At 45.3% G+C, this 20,798-nt stretch overlaps 1 protein-coding gene across 1 annotated transcript in view; it reads right to left on the bottom strand.

The window, feature by feature from the left end:
* The window catches only part of LOC104402712 (neuronal growth regulator 1-like), a gene marked incomplete at its 3' end in the record, with an annotated part of 74,745 nt that extends 60,932 nt beyond the window's left edge, over nucleotides 1-13,813 (bottom strand). The window contains exon 1 of the mRNA XM_010010660.1: nucleotides 13,674-13,813. Coding sequence (XP_010008962.1) covers nucleotides 13,674-13,813 — 140 coding nt within the window. The remainder of the gene's footprint in view (nucleotides 1-13,673) is intronic.
* Between the last annotated feature and the right edge of the window lie 6,985 nt (nucleotides 13,814-20,798).

Here is a 20,798-nt window from a genome sequence, read left to right as displayed (position 1 = left end):
AGGTGTCCCTGCCCGGGGCAGGGGTTGGAGCTGGAGGAGCTTTAAGCTCCCTTCCAACCCAAACCAGGCTGGGATTCCATGATTTTATGAAAACAAGAACTGGCCTATGGGTGTCTTCTAACCTGAGCCAAGCTTAAGACATGAATGAGTTGTTGTAGGTCTGAGATGACGCATTAAGTGTATCTTCATCTTCAAATGTCGTGCCTCAACTTGTGATTTTTTGTCCTTGCACTGCTGACAGGGTGAGCGTCTCTTGGTGCACCTCAGAAGCCTGTTCTCATTTCTCATGCTGCATTTCCACTTGACTCACTCGTTGTGAAAAGAAATTTTACTGAAGGAGTTCAGCTTTCAGAGCAGGCAGCCGAGGAAGTCGATCACTGAGCAAACCGCCATCTCCACTCAACTGGTGCTCTTTATCTGCTCTCAGCAGACACTCACGCGCTCTCCTCTGTAATCCAGCCTGAAGAACATGGCCCACGACCATTACGGGCCGTTACTGCAAGATAATCACAGCTATTGATTTGGATGTGCTGGTTTTTCCCCCTATCTCCCACTACATTGCAGAGCTGGTCCTAGAGCTTGTCCTCTGAATGAGCACAGAGCCAGGTTTCTGTCTGCTCCTAATTGCTGCTGTGGATCCTTGTTTGTAACACAAAAGCAACCGATTGGAAACTACCTCACCTTTGACTGGCTTTGAGGGAAGAGGCACAAACCCCAACTTGTCTCTGTGTGCTCCAGAGATCTGCTCTGTTAAGAGACCTATATCTGGCACACGCAGTTATTAATGTTGTTGTGCTGACGGCATTCAAATCCTGCCTTTGAAATAGTGATGCCATCCATAGCAACTGGTCTCAGCAGATGTGAATGGTGATTACTATGTGAATATGTACTTGATCCCCTAGACTGCTCTAAAGCAAAACCCTGACAAGGTTTAGAGCAGGTAGGATGGCAACAGCACTGCCTGCACATGGCAAAATCAAGCTTGCATTACACTTGTGCTGGAAGGGAGATAACAAGGGATGAAGTCTTTGTTCCAGTCTGCCTAGGGGCCACCTGGCTTCAGCAAGGGCAGGATTTCACCCCGGAGCTACACCACCATTGCATGCGGGCAGAGTGAAACTCATCATCTGAACCCTGCACTGCCTGATGTCTCCATGCAGATGCAGGTCCTCAGGCTGATGCCTCACTTGCACCACAGCCCTGAAAGTGTTTAGGTATTGTTGCCGTAAGTCATGTCCTAGAAGCACAGAACAGCCCAGATTAGAAGGGGGCTCGAAGGATCACTCAGTCCAACCTTGTGTGGAAAAGGGAGGGATGAGAAATATCATTTTCCATATAATTTCAGAGAAAATGAAAGACATGAATTAATTTCAGAGGAATTAAATAACTCATTTCAATAGCTAATAAGCCGATAGCTAAGATGTACCAATCTATAGCTAATATATAGCAACAGCTAATTTCAGAGAAACCAAATGTACCCTTATTGGCTGCAGAAAAAAGGCCTTTCTCAGCACAGTTTGTTTCCCGAACAAGTGATAGCACACACAGAGGAAGGATGTACAACCTGTCCACACCAGCAGTCACTGACTGCCTACACACAACTATACTTATAATTACTGGGAAATCCATCTATACCATCTGAATCTCTGCAGAGATGACTTGAGTTTCTACAGCTGCTCTAAGGCAAAGCCTGATCCAGCTTGAGAACATCTGCATAACCTGTGTGTAACATGGAATGGTTCTTGAGGAGTTCCCGTTAGCACATCACCTATAAACAAGCATTTTAATACCAACAACTAAGAGGAATTCCTCTTTTTATTTTTCCTTTATGGTTTCCCTTTGAAAAAACTACCCAGCCTGCTTATTTATCATCAAAACATGTTGCCTGTTCATTTTACTTGTAAAAGAGGTGGAAAAAGAGAATTGTACCGTTTGAAAGTTAACGACTTCACATCAGAACAATGAGACTTTTATAGAATGTATCCACCATTGATAACGTCTGTATGAGGCATGTAAGGATGCTGAGTGTATTAACAGGTGAGGAAATCACACTGGAAAGCATATAACACACACTAAAAGTCCTATTTGGATAGAAGAGCTGAGAACTTTTCAGCCATATCTGTATGTACCAATATGTGTATATAAAATGATAACTAATTCAATAACTGTGTCCCTGTAAGTTCTGTATGTACATCACTATGTAACTGTCATAGAATCACAGACTGGGTTTGGCTGAAAGGGACCTTAATGCTCATCCAATTCCAAGCCCCTGCCACGGGCAGGGACACCTTCCACTAGAGCAGGTTGCTCAATCATAATGCAGAAATGTAATCATTAAATAGAAATAATCATAGAATCACAGAATCATAGAATAGTCAGGGTTGGAAAGGACCTTAAGATCATCTAGCTCCAACCCCCCTGCCATGAGCAGGGACACCACACACTAAACTATGTTGCCCAAGGCTCTGTCCAGCCTGGCCTTGAACACCTCCAGGGTTGGAGCATTCACAACTTCCTTGGGCAACCCATTCCAGTGCCTCACCACCCTCACTGTGAAGAGCTTCTTCCTTAGATCTAACCTAAAGTTCCCCTGTTTAAGTTTAAAGCCATTACCCCTTGTCCTACCATTAGAGTCCCTAATGAAGAGTCCCTCCCCAGTCATCATATAGAAACATGGATGGTTCCTGTGCCTTTTCAGAAAGGTGGTTAAATGAAGGCTAAAATCAATCACAGCCAAAGCACAATCATTAAAGATAAATATATCGTGAATGATGGGAAGGCAGACACTGCAGGGCATCACAAGCAGTGACTGATGGGGTGAATGAGCTGTCCCCAGGCTGTGCTGTTGGGCTGTCCGTCCATCCATCCCTCTCCAGCATCAGCCAAACTCAGTACTTTCCTGCCTGCTCCAACCAGGGATTAATGCCATGCTGCATCTGAAACATGGCCCTGGTTAGCTCAGGATCATGCTGCCTGGAGTTGGGGTTTCAGACCGCAAGGGAACAGCCAGCAGAACAGGGTCAGGGGGCGGTGGAAGGCTGCTTGTAATGAGGATTTCATGTCTGCACATCCTGCTGTCCTCTAACCTCTACCCTGCTCTGCTCTTGCTGGGCTTGAGCATCTTAGGTGAGAAAAGGGAATACTGCTCTGAAAAGAGCTATGCAGCAATGTTACCTTGTTTAATAATTCATTCCCCACACACACACTAACAGAGGGGAGATTTAGATTCAGTATAAGGCAGAAGCTCTTCCCTGTGAGGGTGCTGAGGCGCTGGCACAGGGTGCCCAGAGAAGCTGTGGCTGCCCCATCCCTGGCAGTGTTCAAGGCCAGGTTGGACACAGGGGCTTGGAGCAACCTGCTCTAGTGGAAGGTGTCCCTGCCCGGGGCGGGGGTTGGAGCTGGATGAGCTTTAAGGTCCCTTCCAACCCAAACCAGGCTGATTCTATGATATGAAACACATCTATTTATAAGTGTTTATTAAAATTAATAGCAAAAACGTTTCCTTCTCCAATTCCCTGAGCCTCAGAAGTGCTGGTCAGCCAGCCTGGCTTTCTATATCCTGAGCATGAGCAGAAGTGTTCGCTGAATGCTGAGGGGTTATAACCCTGCAGAGCATGAAACACAGCAACCTTTTTTCCCCCCGTTATCAAATGTAACTGGAACGAACTGAGCTGGGCTCTCGGAGGAACGCTGAATTCAGAGTGCCGGCAAAGCGAAGGAATCAAACAAACCAATCCCAAACCTGACCGTGTTTGGGGCAGAAATAATTGAAACCACAGGAGGAACCTCACCATGACTTCTGCAAGTGACTTCATTAAAACAGCTTCATTGCCTAGGATTGCTGATCCACCTTCCCTGCTCCCTCCCAGACAAGCGCTTTACATGCTGCTTCCCAGAGAGCTTACAGAGGATTCAGCCTCTTGCTTGCTTTGAGCCATTTTTAGATTCCTGAGTTTCCTTTTCTTGCTGTTTCATTAGCAGATAGGACACAAATCCGGGGGCACAGACCTGCTCAGGAGGAGCTGTCCCCAGGTGCGCACGGACAGGGAAGAGGCACCAACATTAATTATTCCCCCACCACAACTCGTCTTCCAGCAGACTGCACCAGCTGACAGCATTCCTTTGACAAGCACTGAATGGGAACAAAGGCTTCACCCTATTATAAGCAATATATTATAAGCAAACATATTTTTATACAAGAACTAGTGTCAAAGACCTTACTTTAGCAGTGGAATAAAAGAAGCAAGGAGAAAAACCAGATCCCTACAGGCAATAACACGTCTACCGATGCACTGTTAGTTCCATCAGTGCTGTTGCTGAGAGCAGTAGAAATCAATACATGTTCTTAAGCAACTATTCCAAGAGCAGGTAGAATATAGTCCAGGGGCTGAGCTGCAGTGATTGGGAAACATTTGCTCTACATCTCTCCAGCACTTAAAAAAACCCAAACATTTGAGCTGCACCATAAATAGCATGAATCAGAATGAGGTTATTAATCTTTGAGAGCCACGTACAACTGAGATTAATCAGCTTCTCTGTCATAAGCATTATCTGCAACTCCAGAATGAAAAACCTTTCTAGAAAGCACACACAAAGGCATTAACCTCTTTTCCGTGCCTTAAAATCACATCTCCATCGCAAAGTTTTAGCATACAGCTTCTTTTAACAGACAGTGAGGCAAACATCAGTGATTTAGTCTGATTTATAACATGGGAGAGAGAATTAGCTGAGATTTACTGGTTTATTAAGGAAGAGCATGGGAACACAACAGGGATGGAGAGAGGTCTGTGCTGCTGCCCCAGTGCCATGGGTTGTCAGGACACCCAAGGGAGCTTTAGACTGGACAGAGGCTGCACTGGGCACAACCCTGGAGAAAATCACCTTCTTCTGGAACAGGTTAAATTTGCCTGTGCTGAGCTTCAAGCTCCCACAGTCACCTGCCACCACTGCCTAAGCCATAGTTACCTTCAAACTCATACAGGACTGAAGCTATGGGGAGACATATCCTAAATATTGTATTGGTTCTTGTCTAAAAGCGTAAGAAAACATCAGGGAAATTGACCAAACCAGCTTGTTACTACCATATGAAAAACTTTCATATGCATATAGAATATTTCTATTTAGCTATTTACATTTTCAGAATGGGGCTGTGCTACACAGTCAGTGTTCTTCAGAGATCAGTCTTCATGTTCACTGGGGGGATATAGAGGTATCTGCAATAAGGTTAGTGAGGGTTTTTCATTTATTAAAGTAATAAATATCGTATAAAATCTTATTAATCAAAAGAGACTGTTATCCTGCACATTTCAGAGCTTGCCTGACTTCTCTAGGCAGAAATATAAGTCAGTCCCAGGCTTGGTTACAGGGAAGAACCTGTGTAAAAATTGATGGATAAGAAGAAAAGACCCAAACCCTAAAGGCAAAGTGGCAGAACTGTGTTTCAGGGAATCCACACTGTGATTTTGACAGGATAGTCAAGCTCTGGAAGCTGCTGGGTTCCAGGTTTGGGACAGGGCTGCAGAAAGAGGGAGACTGGCGGAGGGCACCGGGATGCTCAGCCCAGCCAGGGACCATGGGTGAGCAGATTAAACCTCCCATCACATCCTCCTGCTTCAACCGTCCAAGTGACAACGTCTCCACATCACGGCACATGTTGGAGGGAGGGAAGTGGAAGTGTTGATGGGACGCTGACACGTGCCGACGATAAATTTACACATATTGTGGGAATTAAGTGGATGGGCCTGCTTACAAAGATTTACATTGGGGATTTAAAGGGATGGCAGCACTTGCAAAAAGACTGGAGAACTGGATCCTCTTGGTTTCTAACAGAAACGTGTTTGGCCTTGGTTGGTTGTGTTGGTACAAAACAGAATTTATGTACATAATTGTACATAAATTACATATTTGCAGACAACTGTAAAAAAGAATGTCCTGGCTTTTAACTGTTCCACATGCTCAGCTCAAATTGCCTCCACTGAAAGCCCTGTATTTATATGCAGGCAAAAGATCGACTTCATTATTTCCACTATTTTTAATAGCAGCCCTGTTTGTGTGTGCAGAAGCGTGGTTCTGGCTGCCCGTGGACCGGAGGATAATGGACTGGAGGGCTGGCTCCGTGCACCATCACAGATGCCTGATTGCGTATTTAGCTGTAATGGACAGCTCAGCGAAATGACCCAATAATTTTGCTGCCCAGATTTATTGCAATATCACATGTTAATTGCTAGTGAGCTGAAAATAGATCTTGAAATAGGCTGTAGGTGGTTAGTCCCCAGGGAAAAGAGGAATGAAAGATGTAGTCTGTGATGCTGGCCATGCTCAGGAAAAGCAGCAGCAGATAAGCTAGACACAAGTAGGAGCAGATGGGGAAAAGAAAAGCTGTAGTTACACAGGGAGTTACATTTCAGAATCCATCAGACAAGCACAGGCACTGTCTGAAAGGCTGAGTGGTACCAGCCTCTGTGTGTGCTCCAGGAATACCTGTCCTGAAGTCTGGGGAATCCCTGGCACCGTTGCAGAGGTGGCTAAGGCAAAACATAATGGAAACCTATTGCTCTGCTGAGAGACTACCCAGAGGAGCAGAGACTGGAGTAGCTATGGCTGCGGAATGCTTCAACCATGGTTATCAGTCTCTGTGCCAGCTTGGCCATGGGGCCACAGGACTTCCAACAGGCTCTTGGACATGCTTTGGCATATACATGCACCTGGAGTATTTAATGCATATTTATTTATATTTATAGCCTATCATTACATCATATTTAAAAAGTTATATGATTTATAGTATCTTTATTTTAGTAATATTTTGGACCAAAAGTGTTTTTTCTCATTGAGAGCAACAAACACAAAAATCCAGCCCTTCTGCAACCTCTTGCTAGCACTTGTCCATCTGCTCTCCCACCCCAGTTGACACCAGGTCCATTATCACCGCTACTGGTGTCTGCCCTGGGGCTGCCCCTCAGACTCTGCTGCAGAAGCAGCACCGCAAAGACCAGCACAACCACCAGGTGAAGAGCTCATGGTCTGAGTATTCCTTCCCCAATATTTGCTGCCTTTTCTGAAGTAGCTTTGTCTTAATTGTGTTCATATTTGTTGTCCAGAAATTTAATTTCTTATAGTTCTTAAATCATGTGTCAACATATGTAAAATTCTTGTCATATTTCTTCTCCTGCTCTGGATAACCTTGTCAATCTTAATTATAGCTCAGGGTAGGCAAACAAAATTGAAGGCGTCACTCGAGATGAGATGTTCCATTGTTCAATATGCTTCTGTAATATATTCCATACTTTTAATGCACCAACACATTTTAACTGCTGTTGCACACTGTGCAGACAGTCATTTGAGCTCTCAACCACATTTATTTATTTCCATTTCAACCTATAAAACATAAAATAATACATTCTAAGACTCTAGGTGCCCTTGACAAATAATTAAAAATGCAATTCCACGAATTCTCCGGGAACACCAGCACATCGAGATGTTTTCTCTGCAAAAAACTCTACAAACGTCAAACTTCTTCACCTGAACTGTCACAAAACTTTATTCCCTCCTGTCGCCCATTTCCACTAAAACAGTATTTACCTGCCTCTCTCACACATCAAAAGCCTCCCAGCAGTTATGGATCACCCATTTCCAGGAGCTTCTTGCAGAGAACTCTGCCAGTTCACAAGTTAAACTGGTTTCTCAAGTCAGCCTGGTTTAGTTCCCTTGCCCACCCCAGCCCATCAGACCTGGCACCCACTCACCTCCTCAACTATCGACCTGACATCGCTCTGAGAAGCTTTTCCCAGCACTCAAATCATACAGGAGGGGCCACGGGGAAAAGGCAAAGGATGGCTGCAAGACATCTAAGGGCACCTCTGAAGTTAAAAAGGAGGTGGTGAACACTGCCAAGGAGCAAAGAGCATGGCTGTGGACTGACCAGTTCTTGCTGCAGAAACAGGGGAAGCAGAAGCAGCGCTGGTGCTACACAAGGTAAGGCCAGAGGAAGAGTGGTCAACCTCAAGTGAGAGGGAGGAAATGGAATCTTGGCTCCTTCTGTTGCAGGCACCTGCTAAAACAGCCCTGGGGACAGCACATAGTGCATGGGAGCTCCTGCTTCACAGAATCACATAGACCCAGGGCCCAACACAGCTTGAGTGGGCTGGAGCTACCCAGAGCACCCTCCTGCTCAGAGCAGGGGTGACTGCAGCGCTGGGTCAGCTTGCTCTGGACCTTGCAGCTCTAATACCCAGCAAGGCTGTGGTGACCTATGCCCAAAGCCTACTTGAAAGTGTTGCTCCACATTCAACAGCTAGTGTTGGATGTCTGGATGTTTACCACAAGTCTTCCTCAAAGCCCATATTTTCTGAAAGAGGAAAGATGATGATCACTTAAATGTCTTTCCCTCCTCAAGTTACATCACTGGATTCCTGTGTGATGTACATGGAAGATATCAGAAGATATCATGGCTATGGCCAAAGGGTCATGTTAGTGGACACAACGAGATCACTCTTCTATCATCCCTCTTCTCTCTCAAGACTCAAAGATCAACAGAGGAAAAGGGAAAACAAAGAAAACAACCCCAAACCTCCTAAATTCCTTTTGCTGTTGATGACAACTTTATGTCTCATACCTGACCTGTACTTGTTACTGCAACGGGAACTGTAGCTCCATGAGGATTTCAAAGCACTGCTACTCCTAGCAAGTACTTAGGACTATAAAAACCCATGCAATCCTTCATCAACAATATTGAGAGACCAATAAATGGAAATCACTGGAATAATTAATTATGGTTATTAAACAGAAGCTAATTCCAACACTTAGAGCATGGTCAGATAAAAGAATAAAGCAGATAGTAAAGAATAAATCCAAGTAGAAAGGAGAAAATATGAACAAACCAGAGAAGCCATCTCCAAGCATATGGTGGTATTCTCCTGGTGCTTAACTACTGCTGACATTTTAACTTTCCTTCTGTAATTTAAGGACCTTTAGAATTCATAATTATTATTCAAATTCTCTGCTCCAGAAGTACTACATGAGTCCACCAAGAGCACTCATGTTAATCCTGACTATATAAGCCAAGGTCTGCACTGGCCCTTCATACACCCAATTAAACAGAAACCTGTGTGCTGTGTGCACATTGCATTCATCCCTGGTCCACCCTGGCTTTTACTGATGGAGCTGGTAGCTCCTGCAGCACTCCTGAGCTTCCCAGGCTCTCCTGTCACCACGTACTTCTGGAAGTCCAACTAAGGATGGAACACATCCTACTTTTAAGCACCAAACACAGAGCTCCTTGACAATAATACATCAGCTACCAAGAGCATCCCTTAGATACAGAGGAATTAATCAGACTTTAACATTAACTTTGCATCAGGATTGTGGAAGCTTCACAGGGAACAGGGCAGCACATTCTGGTGACTGGTAAAGATTTTTAGAAGTGCTTTGAATTTGCAGCGAATATTTCACAGTGGCAAACACATTTTATAGAGATTAATGAAGGAATTAGTTAATTATACCAGAGATGCTCCTGCTTTAACAGGATCCAACCACAGGGTGACAGCATGTCTAGAAAAGTAGAATGCTAAAAAGTTTCTATTACTTTAAATATGTGATTCCCAAGGAAATATATATCCTATTTCCATAATGGAGACTGGAAAGTGTGGCTAGAGCACTTTCATCTCATTTCCATAAAGTATCTCGAATGAACAAGAAGTACCTATCCCAGAATATACATATTTCAGAAAAATTAAGGAGGAAAAATGATGTCTTAGATCAAGCTTCCCTAAGGCAGCTTCAAATGGAGAAATACAGACTTATTCAGCAAATTATGGAGGTGGAATATTATCTATACTGCAATACTAGTGATTATTAAGGATTTGCTCAGAGGCCAGGCTCTCACTCCCCTTTGAAATTCTAGGGTATTATGGGAAAAAAAAGCAGGCTTCCTCAACAATTAACCTTTTCCCATATGGATGAAAAATAAATGACTCATTGCCCATGTAAATTCTCAGCTGCTGCCATAACGTCTTTGGTTAAAATAACTTGGAGGAATCAACATCACTCTGCTCTCATCGGATGTCCTCATGAGCTGAAAAGCTTGGAAGGAAGCTTCACAGAATCACCAACTGGGTGAGGTTGGCAGTAACCTCTGGAGCTCATCTGGGCCAGCTCCCAGGACCTGTCTGGTTGGGTTCAGGGTATCTCCGAGAATGAAGAGTGCATCACCTCTCTGAACATCCTCACCATGAACAAAAGTTTCTGGATGTTCAGAGGGACCCTCCTGTGCTTCATTAGAATTGACTTCCTAAGTTTTATTCAGTGATATTTAGTAATAAAAACTAAACTAATTTCCTCACTAAATAACAGAAAAGCTACCATGGAAAATAGAAAATTAGATCATTATTAACAACACAGTAGGGAAAAAAAGACCATTTAGTTACTGTTTGTACCAACCTTAAGCTTAAAGACCACAACCCGTATTGCACTGAAAACACCAACACATTCTGCAAGGCAGAAATGATGGATAAAGTTCTCAAATTCCAGTGGAAAGGAAGTTAGTAAAATTACGTTTGTGGACAGCAAGCTGGTGCTTAGGAAAATAGAAATTCATGAGATACAACTGACTGCAATTTGCCACATAAAGCCGGGATGAAGAAGTTTCCAAAGGCTTTTAAGAGCTCAGAGGTTCATGAGGCTGTGAAATTCATGAGGAATTTGCATTCCTATCCATTCACAGATTTATTTACTACTGGCTTCTTTCCTCCGGCATGGAAATGAATGGGTTTGAAAACAGAGTCCTGAAGTTAGACTTTTCTGTAAGAAATGAGGTTTAGAGGCAAAAAACCCTACTCCCAGATTAATTTTTTACGCTATTTAATATTTCAAAATGATGTGAAATCATCTCAGCCTCAATATTATGTTTTATTTGGGTACTTAATTACCTGCAGTTTGGTTTAGAGACTGTTCAGCTGTGTGGGGTCAAGCAAATGCTTCAACTCCCGTCTGCATGGGGTAACAGCAATGGCAGAAAGGATTTGTCCCTTCTCTTCCGTGCTAAAAGGCAGCTTGTATGCAGCCAGAAAACCCAGTCGATCTCCGGGAACTGAATGCTGAATGATTGAGTTCCTGTGGTGTCCCCAGGTCACTCAAAAGTACAAAGTTCTTCTCACCAGCCAAAGGCAAAGAGAAAGGGCTGGGAACTGCCTGAGGAGCCGACCAGCAGCTCCCAGTCCTTGTCTTGTTCTGGCTGGCAAAAAATCACTTTGAATTATTTCAGCCAGTGTTTTCCAAGCTGCTGGTATCATCCTGCTGATAACGGAACCACAGAATCCCAGCTGGGTTTGGGTTGAAGGGAGCTTAGAGCTCCTCCAGCTCCAACCCCTGCCACGGGCAGGGACACCTTCCACTAGAGCAGGTTGCTCCAAGCCCCTGTGTCCAACCTGGCCTTGAACACTGCCAGGGATGGGGCAGCCCCAGCTTCTCTGGGCACCCTGTGCCAGCGCCTCAGCACCCTCACAGGGAAGAGCTTCTGCCTCAGAGCTCATCTCAGTCTCCCCTCTGGCAGCTTGAAGTCATTGCCCTTTCAATACTAACAATCCTTTGGACTTCTGGCAGTCCAAAGTCTGGACGTGCTCTGTAACAGACGATATTCCTGTCTTTCAAAATAGTGCAAGGTAACATTTTCACTCTTTAAAGCAAACAACTAGGTACCACCAGCCTTACAAGCAGATTTCCTCATATTTTCCCATGTGGGATTACCGGGCAGTTATTATCCGCAATCTCAAGAGCATATACACTGAGGAGGTTTGAACTGAAGGTGAAGAACCTTAGTGCTCCCACATTAGCCAACACCTCTGCTTGCAGAATGAGGCTTTTTCATAACAAGCATGGCTCTGCACAAGCAAGACAAGAAATGCTACCGTAGTGCTTCCAGACCAAGCTCTCACGAACACAGGTTTGCTCCTGGCTCCTCTAAAGCCCACCACGTCTGGAGGCTGCCAGGCCTGGCTGCACAGCACAGCAGCTGCTCTGCTCTGCCCAGTGCAATATTGATTTTTACAAGCAGCTCTGTAAATATCAATATATTTATACTTGAAGCAGGCGAAAAGCAGCGCAGTGAGCTGTTCCCTGCCAGCCAAACACGGGTCAGGCTGCAGAGAGCCAACGCGAGTTTAATGAGGAAGTAACACAGACAGGAAGAAAAAGAGCTTGGAAAGAGAAAATAAGCCTGGAAGGATGAGACGAGAGCTCCAGTGAAATAGAGGAAGGGTAGGCAGAGAAACTGCAAACAAGCTCTGGGGGCATGCCAAGCCTGAGAGAGAGAGAAGTAAGATAGGAAAAGCAGAAAAGACAACTGTAGTAATGGCGAGAGCACCACCGGGCTGGGGAAGGAGGCTGTAACTAAAGCCTACTTGTCTGTTTGTGGCAAAGTCCATAGGTTGGTTTCATTAACAAATCACAGAATCATAGAGTGGTTTGTATTGGAAGGGACCTTAAAGCTCCTCCAGCTCCAACCCCTGCCACGGGCAGGGACACCTTCCGCTAGAGCAGGTTGCTCCAAGCCCCTGTGTCCAAAGTTTTGTCATTTTGTAGGATTTTTAATAGAAGGAATTGAACTTGTGGGTTTTTTATTTCATAGTTGCCCTTTGTTTCAATAGACATGGAGTCACTGTCTTCCTATTCCTGGCCAAGATGTAGGAGGTCTGGCCAATGTCTCACTGTAAAAAGCGTACATTAAACAGGATGGTTCAGGAAAGGAGCTGAAGCTTGTGGTGGGCTCACTTTGTGGTAGGTTGGGTTGGCCAAGTGGGTTGGTCAAGCTGGCAGGGAGGGTCAAGAGGTCCCAAGGACCTTTCCCAGCCAGGAAGGTGCATCAGCATGCCCATGACACACCAGCCTCAAACGTGCCCCTGCAGACCAGACTTGTCACACACTGTGTGGATGGTTCCTCTCCTCAGTTAGAGGTCATGAAACCAAAGAGGGGACCAAACCAGCCCTGTTGGCACGTTTAATGAGAGGAAGCCACATGGAGGAGGTGAATGGCAAGATCTGTGAATAGTTTTAGTGTTTTCTCTCATGTTACTACTTTGTTGTACTTCAGTAATTCCTTTATGTGTGGTTATAACAGAAAGCTATAGACAAAACCCCATTTATTAGTATTTTCTGATGCCAAACACTAGCAAAATTAGCAGCTATTGCACAGCTGAATGGAGGGAGGTATGAAGCACAATATACTCCCTGTGTGCTTTTCATTTGCTTTATGTTTTTAGGTAGGTTGCTCATTAAATTTTTCATGAACAAGTCATTCAGATGGAAAAAGCTGGGGAATGCCAAAATCCGAATTTTCCGATGATATTTTATGAAGCCACAGAATGAAACAGATCCTCTCCGAGGGACTGCTCTTCTTATGGAGAAACTAAGTCAAAGAACAGAACCAGATCTACCTGCTGCCAGCCTTACTGTCGTTCTGAGTGAGGCACAGAGTTTACACCCGACTGGAAGTAAACTGCCAGGAATGGGAATCCTGTTTTCCAAAGTCCCACAAGTTGCTGAACTCCAGCCATAGAAAGAGAAGCTTCTGGTTGTCCCCGCAGCAGCCCCTCTGCAAGGCTGCGCACCCGAGCACTGGCCCAGAGCCACCTCTCCCCACCCAACCCCACCGAAGCAATGGAAGAACCTGTCTGAAGACGCACCTTGGGCACGTCACCAGCGTGAACTTCATGGTCCTCATGAAGCTGCTGAAGCAGAAAGTTTGAGCAAAGCCCATCAGCCTCCCACGAGGCTGCTGCAGGAGCAGTGGCTTCACAGGCTCTTCATGATGCTTTTTGACCATCTCTGCTGTTTTTCCTCAACCCACAGCGCACGTGGGCTTCTGTGAGAGCAGGAGCTCCCCAACCTGCTGCTTGACACGCTCAGGCTGGATAGTGAGTTATCCCTTACAACGTCATGCCTCCAAAAGCAACAAAAACAACAGAATTAAGCTGGGTTTCATTTCACAGCCTTATTTTTCCCTCCTGTTTCCTGCACTATGAAACAGGGTTTACGTAAATGAAAAACTGATGTTTTTCCAGTTAAGCTCCAAACTATTCCTCATGTATCCTTGGTACAACCACCCATTTGCAACTGCTCCAGGAGCACCCTTTGAGCATCCCCTCACCCACATACTGACTCTGTATCTTTTCTAATTTCCTTTTAGACTAATTTTTAATGTGCCAAAAATGAAGGGACTTCAGAGCTCTAAAGTAAAAATCCAACAGTTCCAATGTGAACTAATCAACACTCTTACAGAGAAACCCTCCTTCGACCAGGTGCCATTATTATATCTGCCATTAAAAATGACATTAACTAATTTCAACCTTTTTCTGCCTACCTCACACGTATGTGAAATAAAATATTTAACCGCATTCAGTGCCTGAAAGGGGTAAATTCAGCTGTGGAACCGAATGGGTTCCCATTTTCTTAATGCTTTTTGGCACTTGCTGCTGTCCACTTACATTAGTCTGTGAAAATGTTTCTCGCTTTATCAGCCCCTAAGTATGTGCCAAACCAAATGTGAATTTATAACTCTCAGTAAATAAGGCCTTCACATAAAGTCCCTCAATTACTATAAAGATGTAATAGACAAGGTTCATACATTTTAAATGCCTATAATCGTAACAGTGCACCCCAAAATGTGATATATGTTCCATCAGGAGGAAAACTGAAAAGACATAACCTTAATAGCTTGTGTTTTCCTGTGCTCCATATGATTTTGACAGAGGAAAGCAGAGGACATTTCAGACACATTATGCATTTTGACATTAAGTAACTAGCAATTAGCTAAAGCACATAATTGCATCTTAATGCAGCAACGGGGGAAATGACAAAGAAGACTGTGGAGAAGTGTTAGAAAACTGGGGGTTGGTGATAGCTCAAACAAAAACAAAAGGGGAGGGGAGGGAGGAGGAGAAAAAACCCCAAGACACTGAAATCACTCACACCAGGCTAAAACCAGCAGCAGGTAAGATGCCCACCGCCTGTATCCTGATTTAGCCAGAACTTCCCCGTGTCCTTACAGATGGCCCGCAAAATCCATGTACGCACAGTTCCTACACCACCAGCACCACGCAGAAGATCACTGAGCTAAGAAAAAGCAGCTATCTCTAACAGCTCTTCGTTGTACACAGCTTGTTCAGAGAATCTGCCTCACAGGCGCTGTTGTCACGGGTGTCCTCAGCAAGGGCTGAAGAGCTGGTTTGAAGAAAGAGGCACGTAATGCAAGTCAGCTTTGGAAGATGTGGTGCACTGAGATCCTGGGGTCCAGAGCTAGGTGAGGTCCAGGGAAACATGAAATAGCACCTGGGCAGCTTGTGTGGCTTCCAGTGAGGACTACAAGTTCAGGTGAGATGCATCCAGCCCATGTAGGGAGCAGAGATCTGCATCTGCTGCCAAATGAGGGAACAAATGCCAATTTGACATGGTTTAGAAACCTGGAGAGGGGCTTTGGACAGGGGCCTGTAGGGACAGGCCAAGGGGAATGGCTTGAACCTGCCAGAGGGGAGACTGAGATGAGCTCTGGGGCAGAAGCTCTTCCCTGTGAGGGTGCTGAGGCGCTGGCACAGGGTGCCCAGAGAAGCTGTGGCTGCCCCATCCCTGGCAGTGTTCAAGGCCAGGTTGGACACAGGGGCTTGGAGCAACCTGCTCTAGTGGAAGGTGTCCCTGCCCGGGGCAGGGGTTGGGGCTGGAGGAGCTTTAAGGTCCCTTCCAACCCAAACTGTTCTAAGACTCTCCAGTGTGATTAGCCCTGGCAGCCAAGTATTAATTTCAGTCATACAAAACATGTTTTCTCCCACATCACGTCTTCTGAGCAATGGAGAGACACCTCATCGTGGATGAACAACAAGTGGCACCTCAGCTGGCCAATCCACTCATCCCCAGGGGTGATGATACGAATAAATACGGAAGCACGCAGGACTGGTCTCTAATTATGGAATTGCATCCAGCTGCAGCTGGCAGAAGCATGTTTTTCATGTTCTAATAATCAAGAGGCTGGTCACTGTCCGGTTTGACAGCCGGAGCCGCTCAAAGTCATCAGTAACCTTGTCTCTTTGACAGGCAGCCTCCTGCAATCTGCTCCGCTCCTCCTCGCGGGCTGCTCAGCTTATCTTATCTTCTAGCATGTGCAGAGAGCCACGATCATTGCACCAGCCCTTCAGCAGTGAATGCCAATTCACTTCTGCTCAGGGAGTCTTTACAACCCCTAAAGCTCTCTTGTAAGGGGTCTGGGATCCGAGAGAGCTGCCATGCCAGTGCCACCCTTCACAGCTTTCCCACAAAGATGCAGTTGTTTGGAATGCACCCTCGGGAAGGGCTTCCTGCAAGGTCACTGGGCTGGCATCTGCCCCGCTGTGACTTCTGCACAGAAGGAATCTCCTAGCTAATTCTCCCCTCTGGTTCTTTGCCCTTCGATCCTCTGAGGATTCATCTTTGATGAGGGTGAGGGGCATCCAGTACAGATGGTTTAGCATGATACAACTCCAAATTTGGAACAGCAATTAGGATAAGTCTTTCCTAAGTAGACTAAAAGCAGTTAGATAAACCAATGGAAGGTGCATCACTCGTCTGATTTTAAAAGGAAAGCAAAGCAGGTAAAGAGGTGCAATTTTCTACCAGCAAATTCTGCCACATCACAAACCACCTTTAGGTGATCTGGATCCACTCAGCAAACACCAGACCTGGCTTAGCAGATGCTGAGGAGAATTCAGATGCCACCAAGAAGAACAGGATGAGAAGTAAGAGGAAGAAGGAAGGAAATACCGGTGTGTGCAGCACCTCTGTGAGGACTGCACAGTGCCAGGCAGGTGCAAGGCAGCACAAGAAGGAGGGAGGGTGTTCACAGGGAAGGGGAGAGGGAGGGAATACACAAGATACAAAAAACACCCATGGCCCTTTCTGGGCTCCTTAAACAGAAGTGCTGCTCAGCAGGGGAATGGGAGGGTGATGATCCAGGAGCAGCACTTCCTTAGAGCATGGGGAAAATTAGCAGAAGGATAATGAAGATAAACCAGGGACGTGTCAGGCAGGATTTCATGGAAAGCAGAAGGCCAGTGGGGCTGCCTCTCCTCCTCCAGATGCTAACTATTAGGCAGTGATGTGGTACTCAGAAAGGGACGTTTGCATGGATGTTACTTCTCTTTTACAATCAATACAGAATACCCTACCCAGTTCCACTCACCAGCTGACTGCAGAGATGCAGAAGGAATAGGAGGTGGGGAAGCAGAAAACTTAAACCCCCCCATGGAAACATAAAGATTCAAGGCTCTGGCATAGTTTCCTTTACGAGGGATAGTGGAGGCAGCTCAAGGTGGCATTTACAACAACGGGGGGGGCACGGGCACGCTGAACATCCACCAGCACCACTTCTCACCACGCTGGCGTTGTTATCAATAACCTGAAGTACAGCATTTGCCTCGCAGAGAGGTCAGCAGCTTGCAAAGGGCTGCGAGCCACCATGTCTGCCTTTAGGAGGGAGAGATGGAGGCAGCCTCTGAGCAGCTACACTGAGGTGTCCGACCTACAGGTCACTGCCTTGGTCAACACCACAAACTGCAGAACAGGCTTCATGGAAGTTCTGAGCTCTTCGCTTGAAAGCTTCAAAAGTCGACGTGTGCCCGGGGGCAGTTCATCCCTTTCTTACAATGCTCCATGTGAAAGTATGAATTGCAATAATGTATTATTCTGTACACTGGGGCTGTTAGGGTTTACTGGATGCTATGGGTTTACATACCAGTCCACCTTCCTGTCCCTCACCGGTGGCAGAACAGAGGCACAAAGACTTGCCCACAGCAAATGGGTAATTGTAGCATGAGCACAGACTGGCCTCTCCTTCCACTGCACTTCACTTCAACACAGACCTCTCCATTCTCTGGGCTGTTTTCAAATCTCAGTCAGCAAAAGCAGTAATTGCAGGGCGGGGATAGTGTGTGCGTGAGTCAGAGGCAATGGGGTAAACTTGCTCAGGGCCATTAATTCCAAAATGAACAGCTAAGCAATTTTTCAGTCAACACTCAGGACACTTGAGCACCTCCAGAGGGTAAGAAGTGACAGAGATCAATTTTATTCTGCATAAAACTCTTATTAACCAATTGAAGTGAGTTCCCATCACCAGTGCACTCATAGTTCTTAATCTTAGGAGCTAATCTTGCTTGTGACTGGAATCTTGTGACATAAAATAACACCTCACAGTAAGGTCTGCACAAAGCTACCAAAACATTTTGAGCCCTAAAATACACACCCCAGCACAAAGTATATGTTCATGGGTACATATTATTAGCAATGCAAGAGGATTTTATACTGAAATTCTAATAATGGACAGGTTTTCAGGTGATATCCCGTTGGTTACATGGCATTGCACATAATGAAGCAAAACCTGATCTTCTGGAAAGCTTCCAGAGCTGCACTACACTCCATCGGGGTGCTTGCTGTACTCAGCATGATATTTATTGTCACATGAACTGCTTCATTGTTATTAGGACACATCTGAACAACTCTAACTTGCTAAATCTGACAATGACAGACCCGTCACCATCGCTTCTAATGTAAATCTGACCACATCAACTTCATTGCCTCAAAAGGACCATGTACTCCGATGTCTGGAAGGGTGAGTCTGCATTCCTGTGTGTATTAGCATAATTCAACTGGTTCTGCCTTTAGGGCAGCCAATCAGACTGTGCAAACATGGTTGCTCGTGGAGTTCTGGAGGTGATTTCCCACTTGAGAGCTACAGTGGAACAATTCAACCCTGCTTTACTACCAAAGGAGTCAAGTAAGAAACATGAAGTCCATCGTCTTCCAGCATCCACTCCACCTTCTGAGGACAACCTCCTGCACACTCTCCATGCTGTGCAGCAGGGAGCCAGCACTGCACAGCCCTGCTTGTGTGAGTTGCCCATAAGAAGTACAGCTGGATTTGTGGAATTAGGTATATAAAGAGTAAATATGCAAGAAAAGGAAGCTGAGCCCAGCAGTGCAGGCAGTGGCCAGTACTCATGGGTGCACAGGGCTCCCCTGTTTAAACAAAAGCACAGAGATCACCAGTTAGGTGATATCACACCCTATGGGACATTTTCTCTAATCACATATATAGGAACAATCCAGTCTTACAGAAAGGAAGAGGTTTTGCTCAGCTGACCTTAATCTAGACCTGTTTCAAACTTTCCTTTTGTACCTCTGCCTTCAAGAGCAAGGTGCTGGTGAGCCACGTTGGCCTGAAGTCACACACAGCTGTGCTCTGCAATGTAAAATATCACTTATTTGCAGTGACACAGAGAAACAACCAGTTAACCCACAGGGTAAAAGCACAGCATTAAAGACATGATACATCCCAGACTGCCACCTCTCCCCATGCTCCAAAATCTCCAGGCTCAGCTGCATGGGAGCATGCGAGAGCCCTGGGCACCCCAGGGATGTCGCCTTTGGTCCTGCTTCCATCCAACAAAGTGTTGTTAACGGTCACAGTGAATGAATTTGACCAGTAATAAAGCAAGATGCTTACTTTTTCTAGTTTGGAGGTAATGCAGCAACCCCAAAACCACAAAGGTTTTTACCAAGCAAAGGCTGAACAATGAAGGAGCAGAGCACCAAGGTGAAGACATGTTCCTTCCTGAAGGGTTAAGTCTAAAAATGACTCTGATTTTGTTATTACTCTATTACAGAGCAAATCTGTAAGAGCACAGGATGTAGACACAGGATCATATATTTCACTGAACATCCTTCAGCCTACTTTCATATACAAACCAGATGAACATCAGGCACAGGAATAAAACAATATTTGCAGAGCTGGAAAGAGCCCTGGTTCTTTAGCAACAGAAAGCCAGCAGGCTGTGAAGAGGCAAGCAGGGTTCTAAAACATCAAGCATGAAAGACAACTGATTTGTCCAGAGAAGTCAGGGTCTGTTTCCCACACATGGCTGTTATTCCTACACAAGCCATGAGCAACCCCAACACCACCCAAAACAAGGAGTGTGACATCTCTGGCAACACTGAACATTGATGAGATGTCTTCAGAGCTGCAGACACAGCTATGGTGACCTGTGGCTGCTCTCATGATGGTACCTATGAGGACAGAGACACATTTCTCCTATATTTATTCCTGTAGAGATCTACATCATTTTATTCATATATTCCCTTACATAGCATCAATAAGACATGTCAAGGAAGGAATTTTCATGGGATTATTGTACTTCTCAGGAGCAAATGAAGTCAATAAGAGTTATGCAGTGCCATCAACTCAAAACAAGGTCAAATAAAGAAAAAAGTCATCGCCATCCAGCTCCAACCCCTGCCCCGGGCAGGGACACCTTCTACTAGAGCAGGTTGCTCCAAGCCCCTGTGTCCAACCTGGCCTTGAACACTGCCAGGGATGGGGCAGCCACAGCTTCTCTTGCATCAAGAACCACACAATGCCAGCCTTTTGAGACCTCAAAATCCACCTCCATTCGTAGCCACCAGCACATGTTCACAGCTATACATACAGGAAACAAAGACAATGTATTCTGGGTATATGGAATTTTGACATTCACAATTCTCATCTCTTTGTATGTTTTAGTTTTATGACTTTCTTTCTGTAGCAATAGATCCCTTAGCTCCAAGTACCTAACTGCAAAGAAGAAGGTAACAAAATTAGCCTAAAATTTTACAGGCATAATAGTGCTGGAAGGCCAATGGAACTAAGAAATAGATGTTTACCAATGTTGAGTAAAGACAGAGCACTACACTAACAGGCATGAGGCAGCTGGAGATACACAACAAACACATTTAATTTGTTGCTACTGCAACCA

The sequence above is a fragment of the Nestor notabilis genome, unplaced genomic scaffold (genome assembly GCF_000696875.1).
Source record: "Nestor notabilis isolate BGI_N333 unplaced genomic scaffold, ASM69687v1 scaffold613, whole genome shotgun sequence".
NCBI lineage: Eukaryota > Metazoa > Chordata > Aves > Psittaciformes > Psittacidae > Nestor > Nestor notabilis.
This window is presented reverse-complemented; position numbering and strand designations above follow the sequence as displayed.